Source organism: Paramormyrops kingsleyae, chromosome 21 (genome assembly GCF_048594095.1).
Source record: "Paramormyrops kingsleyae isolate MSU_618 chromosome 21, PKINGS_0.4, whole genome shotgun sequence".
Classification (NCBI taxonomy): domain Eukaryota; kingdom Metazoa; phylum Chordata; class Actinopteri; order Osteoglossiformes; family Mormyridae; genus Paramormyrops; species Paramormyrops kingsleyae.
The window spans coordinates 2,405,168-2,412,313 of NC_132817.1; the positions used below are offsets into that span (position 1 = coordinate 2,405,168).

Below are 7,146 nucleotides of genomic sequence, written 5' to 3' on the forward strand. Positions count from 1 at the left end.
CACACACCTCCAGGTTCAGGAGCTCAAAGCCTGCTCCCCGATTGGGGAGTTACCACCCACCTCCAGGTTCAGGAGCTCACTGCACTGAATTTGGAATAATTTACCGGAATACAGAATATGAATAGGTTTCCTGTTTTTACTGAATCTGTATGCGGGTATCTGCCCTCGAGCAGCGTCTCAGACGCAGAACCCTCCAACTCTGCTCTCAGGCCAGCTGCTCTGCACGAGCTCGCCTTGAACATCGGTGACTCAGGAGCTTCTGCTGGTCAGCTGGCAAAAGCTCAACACTGTTTTCAGCGCCTTTCTCAGCATACAGGGATATTTCATTTAAATGTAAATCTCTCTGCGGATTTAGTGGACATGACTACAGATCCGTTTGTGCTGTGAGACACCGAGGCGAAGAAGAGTCACCCAAGCTAAATAAAACTGAAGCGAGCATCTGACTGGAACAACGCGGACAGCAGAAGGTCGATGCCTTTGGAGAGCGACCAAACTGAGCAGCCTGTGACACAGAAGGCTCTCACACCTCAGCCAGTGCGTTTTATTCCCTTTTATTCTCCCATCATGCCTTAATGGTCTCAAAGCCACTGTATCTATTTTCATTTTGGGGAATTTGTTTTTAATAGTATAAAAATAGTGTTCAGTATTTGAGAGTTTAAGTGTGTGCAGGTGAGACTCAGGTCAGTGATGACTGATTAGTGTTCAGTATTTGAGGGTTTAAGTGTGTGCAGGTGAGACTCTGAGGTCAGAAATGACTGATTAGTGTTCAGTATTTGAGGGTTTAAGTGTGTGCAGGTGAGACTCTGAGGTCAGAAATGACTGAATAGTGTTCAGTATTAAACCTCTACGATGTGAATACATCCATGTGGAGCCTATTCATGTACTGGCTGGGCATGCTGTAGAAAGTCCTCTGGATGTTCCCTCCACGTGCCGACATCAGGCCCAAATAGCCTGAGTGGTAGCTGCCCTCTTCTGGGCTATGGTGCACAGTGAGGGCCATGCGGGGCTGGGCCTGCAGGAGGGCCTGGCGGCCCGGGTACGACCGGCCCAGCGGCACTGCCAGCACCTGCAGGGCCACGTCCTGCCAGGCCCCTCCCAGCAGCGCCATCATGTCCTCCACCAGCACACTGGTGTAGCCCAACGCCAGAGCCTCCCTGGGCCAGCTTGGCGCCAGCGTGACATAGGGGAAGACCCGGTTAATTGTGTTGAGGAACTCCTGACCGTCTATGTAACCAGGGGTCTGGAAGGTTCCGTGGGAGAGGTTCATGTTGATCCAGATTGGATGACGCAGTTGGTCATTATCGAAGGCCTCATTAAGCAGGGCGAGCGTAGGAGCCAGCAGGGTCTGGGATGGAATCTGCAGGAAGAGGCCCCATGGCTTTGGGGAGGCAAGAACCATGCCTAAGAATTCCTGCAGGGGGAGCTGTGGTGTGGAATCTCCAACCAGAATGTCATCTGAATGACCTGGCTTCGATCCCACCGGAATGATCAGCATTCCACCAGGCTGCCCTGCCGGTGAGAGGCAGCGTCCCTACAGTTTAAGATCTGCATACATTCAGCATGTGCATCACATTCGTCTGGCTGTAATGCTTCACTGCAGGGATGTAGACGCCCTTACCTCCAAGGACAGACAGCAGTGACGTCCTGTCACTGACCCGATTCCACTGGATGTTCACGCCATCCTTGTTGGGCGGCTTGAAATAGTCGATGAGGTCTCCTCCCGGGTAGAAACGGCGCAGGCGCCTGCTCAGCCCTGATCAACACACACTGTGTGAGTGGGAGTCACAGGCAGGATCCTGCTGAAATCAGCAGCAGGGTTTGGCAGCATGCAAAGCCCCGAGGCCCTCTGCTGGACGCTCACCGGCTGCCTCTCTGAAGTGCGACAGGACAGGCTGGGACAGGTCATAGTAAACGCGCTGGGGGTGCATGTTGTCCCGCACAAACAGGAGGTCGCTCACACTGGGGTCTTCCGTGCCCTGCCACAGAGTCAGGCTGAACCTGGAGCAGAGGGAACATGGCGCCACCTAGTGGGGCTTCTCAGAGCTACTACAGCACGCATGAAACTGCACGGTTTCCGGTGGTGGAGTGCGTCCATCCAGCCATGCATGATGCGATTTCACAACAAGAAGTTAGAAGCATCAAAAGAATGCCTGGATTTTTGGAAAAGGTCTCGGATATCCAGGCTGCTCATTCCAAACAGCGCCTTGAGGCTTTATCGCTGTTTGACACGCAGTCTAATCAGTTAGGAAGAGGAATTGGGTTTAATATTCATGTTACTTCACACCAACCAGCAGACACGCTCTCCATCATATCAGTCACAGTTTATGAGTTTATAGACTGTGGTAGATAAGACTAAGGCTACGTTCACACTGCCAACCACATCGTTCAATTCCGATTTTTCGCTCAGGTCGGATTTTTCTATCTTGACGGTTCACATTCATAAGTACAAGTGACCTGTATCTGACTGTAATGTGAACACATCGGTCTTCCGAAACGTGGTCGTAAAATTGGCACATTGTGCGGCCATGACCACTGCGCTGATTGGAGTCTTTTGCCTCTTTAAACTTTGACTTCAGGCTCTTTATTTTTCTTTGGCATTGTAGCCACGTTCGTGTCCACGCTGTGCCATTTCTTTGGCAATTATTTCAAATACTACTCTATTACGATAGGTTCCTTCCAGTTTAGCTTGAACAGATTCATTTCCCCAAATATCAATTAAATCCCCACCTTCTCCATCCTTCCACTGACTTATCGCAGCTCTCCTCCATTTTTACCTTCCCGCGCTGCCGGTGCAGGCTGATGATGTCATCGCATGCGTATAAGCAAAAAGCCACATGAATTCCGATCTGAGCGTCACATTCAGGTCGCATGGCCGCGAATCGGATACGTATCCGATTTAGTACCACATATGAAAGTGGCACAAATCCGATTTGAAAAGATCAGATTTGCGTGTCCACACAGCCCTGAAAAGATCAGATCTGTGTCACAAAAAATCCGATTTGAGTCACTTCAGCATGGCAGTGTGAACGTAGCCTATCAGTTCAGGTGGGGCAGCAGTCCCTTGACTCTCTGCCGAGGGGCCCGAACGCCGGCCCTGGGGGGGACCCTACCTGGGGGACTGGCTGAGCAGCCAGCTGAAGTGAGGCCATGCCCGCCTCACCATGACGGCCAGCACAGGAAAGGTGACCCTCTGAGGAACGTTCCGGATGGCCTGGTACATCTGCTCCACCATGGAGCGACTATACGTCACGTTGGGGAAGATGGGGACGTACAGCACTGCCCACCCAGGAGAGATCGTCGCCTCCGGGAATTTCATTTGGATGAGCTCCAGGAATCTGGATCCACACAGATGAAGATTGCTGAATGAAAGTTTACTTCCTGGTGTGTTCAGAACAGGTTATTTCATACCAAAGCTGCCATGACATAAACCTAGAGGGTCTGAGAGAAGACTAACTCAGATTAATGTGTTTAGTTACAGTGTCAGCTGATGTCTCTGAAGATGACACTTCACCCTGCCTATGTGCAGAACAAAAACACTTTCAGACCCTCAGAGAAGAGGCTGGATTCCGCGGTGGGGGGTAATAGCAGCACTGGCCGCAGATCCAACCAGATGATCTAAGAAGATCCACCCAGCTCTCACCCAGTAACCTGAAACATGTCTGCTTAAGTCTGGGCTGGGCCACCCTCTTCACAGTAACTTCCCATGTGGCCTTTTCCAAAGCGAATAGGAATGATTGAAGATGTCATGGTAGTGCATGTTTTTTCTATTCTCTCACCTGGTGCTGTTCACCACGGGCCAGAAGGCAGGCACATTGGGGCCTGGCAGGATGTCGGCGTTCAGCCAGAGCGGCCGGCTGATGCCCGTTTGGTTCCTGCTCCTCAGAAGCTGCAGTGAAGGCTCCACCGCCTTGATGCTTTTGAAGTCCAGCTTTACCCCTTTATTCAAACAGAAAGAAACGCATCATCACAAGAATGACAAGATGGAATGCAGAAAACATCCAAAAGAGGGCACTAAAACACAACATACATTCAATGAACTATACATCATCAAAGTACTACAAGATTTATGTCGCGCATGACCACTGTTGGAACCTTTCTTAGACTGGAGCACTCGGTCCAGCCAGTCTTGAAGAGTGTTGTCACTATAAACATCGGGGGGGTGGGCCATGATGGGAATACTGGTCTCGTTGGCCGTGTTGTGTCCCTGGATGTTCACGTCAGCCTCCAAGACCATCGCAGAACCTAGGATTGGGCCGTGAAGTTAACATGTCATATCTCAAAAGTCACCGGCGTGTTTGACACCATTTCATTACACCGCAAATACACCAACGGCACTGAGTATCACACATTACGCTGTTGTGCTAGAGATGCTGGTATTAGCAGGATCATTTATCAATGAATATGCTGTTTATTCATGGTGTTTGTAGTTCACCTAAAATAGCAATTTCATAATATGCTACGATTCACAAATTATAAGTGCATTTTGAGTAATAGATGGACTTCCCTGCGTTGTTGTTAACATTGTTAAAACTTCATGAACAAAATGACATCAAAACACAATCTATACTTCTATCTCTACAGTATAAATGCAAATGGAAAGACCATAAAATGTTCATGAGTGTACTGCAATGTGAGGAAAACTAGATTTACTTTTCAGGGCTTCCTCCATTTCAGACTTTTTATTGGCTGCATGGTACCATGTGACCTGCAGTCCATCCTTGTCTGTGATGTCACCACTCTGGTAGAGGAACTGCAGCATGTCTCCGCCCGTTGGAAAAGGCATCATGGGAGGTGTGTCTGCAGATAGAGCCAGCTGTAAAGGGAGCCATCTAGTCTGATAGTTCAGTCTATTCTGATAGCTGCATCAGAAACTACAGTTACTGCGGTCTGCTTATACAACTTCTATACGGTTTAGTGCGCAGTGATATGTGACCGTGTCCTGAAGGTTGTGGGTTCCAGTCCTGTGGCTGGAAGATTCTGGACACTGGCTGAACCTACCCTCTATGGCATTTATGAAGTAGACCCAATTTCCCCACAGTGTTTTATTCTATATGGCCTGACCAGGATGAGGAGCTGAAAGATTCACATATAAATTGTTTGCAATAAAAATATTAAAGACAATAAGCAGCCTATAGAACAGTGATTAAAATGACTCGTACAATCAAGCCTATCATTTGATATTTTCCACATTAAATACAAGCACAGGTAATTATGAAGGAATCCCATCAGAGGGCGCTTAACCCCACCCCTGTCGATAAATTTTACCGTTGACAACCCCCCCCCCCCACCATCAAAGGCTCCAGTGGTAAATCTTGCTTAGAGCAACATGCATTTCAAGCTCACTACTCAATCACAAGGCTGCTCAGCCTTAGAACATGATGTTTAGCTTCAGCTCCTGAAAATGGAAACGCAGCATAAAGAGGCGAAAGGCCTGCCAGCACCTCGCAGTGAGGCTTACCTGGTGCTCTGCTCGCCAAGACCGACGCCGTGATGATGGCAGCCAGAAGCAGAGCCAGGCTAATTCCAGTGGCCAGCATGGCTGAGCGCTTCCTACTGAAGAAGCCACGTCGGCCGCCCGGATCCCTCACCTGCACCCCTGCCTCCTTCTCCGCCTCCCCCCTCTCCTTCTGTCCATTTTTCATGACTAATGACAACAGCCCAGAAATGCAAGACAGGCACAGACACGTCCAGCTTACTCTCCATCTGTGTCTGAGTGGAATTTAACCCAGAATATACCTCAGATGGTTAACTTTGAACCATAAGAGAGATAACAGCTCCTCTTATCATCCTCTGGCCATCGAGAACTGTTTCTATAACCTGAAATGGTTTCAGATCAATTGCAGTCTGGTCTGATATCTCGAGAGTGTATACATAGATATACAACATAGAGCAGTTTGTACGGTGTAGATCTAGATATGAGGTGTAGAGCAGCCTGTGGAGTGTTGACCCAGACCCAAACCAGAATACTCAGAAATGCTCACTGTGCAGTGTGGATCAATGGGAGATTGTCCACAATCCCTGCATGGAGTGACTCCTGATTCAGCATGGAGAGAAGGCCTCCCTGCATGTCTGATCATGGAAAGCTGATTTATGGGAGCTGTGTGCAGAAGTATTTGACACTGCGGGGTGTCCCTGAATTTCTCAAGGTGCACATGGTGAAAAGTCTGCAGCACAGAACAGGACATCTATCAGGACAAACATACCACTTACTAACATACATCATGTATACATGCATACATACATACATACATACATACATATAAACCCCTTTCCAAAATTTGGGAAGGTGTGTAAAATATAAATAAAAACAGAATGGAATGATTTACAAATAACATAAACTCACTTTATTGAAAACAGAACAAAGACAAGATATCAAATGTTGAAACAGAAATTGTATTGTTTTATGACAAATATATGCTGAAAATGAATCTGATGAAGTTACCCTGATAAGCCAGTAACCCCGCTTCGCAGTACAGGCCACAGTTGCTGGAGTTTTGAAAGTAAAATATTGTTCCATTCTTGCCTGATTTAGGATTTCAGCTGCTCAGCAGTTCAGGGTCTCCTTTGTCGTGTTTTTCGTTCCATGATGCGCCAAATGCTTTCAGTGGGTGACAGGTCTGGACTGCAGGCAGCGCAGTGCAGCACCTGGACTCTACTACAGAGCCATTCTATTGTAATACATGCAGAATGTGGTTTGACATTGTTTTGCTGAAAATATACAAGGCATATACAAGTGCACGTATTTTCTCTGAAAAACATGCACTTGTATATGCCTTGTATATTTTTTCAGAGAAAATACATGCACAGACATACATGCATGTATTGATGCATACCTGCATACATACATACAAACATGCATGCATACATACATACATATAACTGTACCGTGTTAATGTTTTTTGTCCTTTTTTAAACAGAGTAATGGGCAAAGCCCTCAGGAAGAGTGTCTTGGTTCTGGAGATGCGAGTAGAGCCCCCTTTGTCTCTATTAACAATATGAACGCCCTGTCGCTCTGATTTGCCTCTTAATAGAAGCCTGCTTGTCTACGAGGGCATGGTGGAAGCGTGTGTGCTGCGTGCCAACCCAAGTCCCAACCTGGTGAGGTCAGCTGTCATTGTAGTCAGACATTCCTTTTGGAGTTGATCT

The 7,146-nt window shown here is 47.7% G+C and overlaps 1 protein-coding gene across 2 annotated transcripts; it reads right to left on the reverse strand.

Moving 5' to 3' along the window:
- Positions 1-535: 535 nt before the first annotated feature.
- Positions 536-5,702, reverse strand: fam151a (family with sequence similarity 151 member A). Of its 2 annotated transcripts, XM_072704312.1 has the most exons (9): positions 5,459-5,702; positions 4,651-4,797; positions 4,093-4,242; positions 3,777-3,936; positions 3,111-3,335; positions 1,862-1,998; positions 1,619-1,753; positions 796-1,509; positions 536-731 (listed from the first exon to the last, which is right to left on the reverse strand). In XM_072704312.1, the coding sequence occupies exons 1-8, from the start codon at positions 5,640-5,642 to the stop codon at positions 845-847; spliced, it is 1,803 nt and encodes a 600-aa protein (XP_072560413.1). In that variant the 5' UTR covers positions 5,643-5,702; the 3' UTR covers positions 536-731; positions 796-844. The 2 variants fall into 2 exon arrangements, with proteins under 2 accessions (XP_072560413.1, XP_023671674.2); XM_023815906.2 differs by having other exon boundaries at positions 536-1,509.
- Between the last annotated feature and the right edge of the window lie 1,444 nt (positions 5,703-7,146).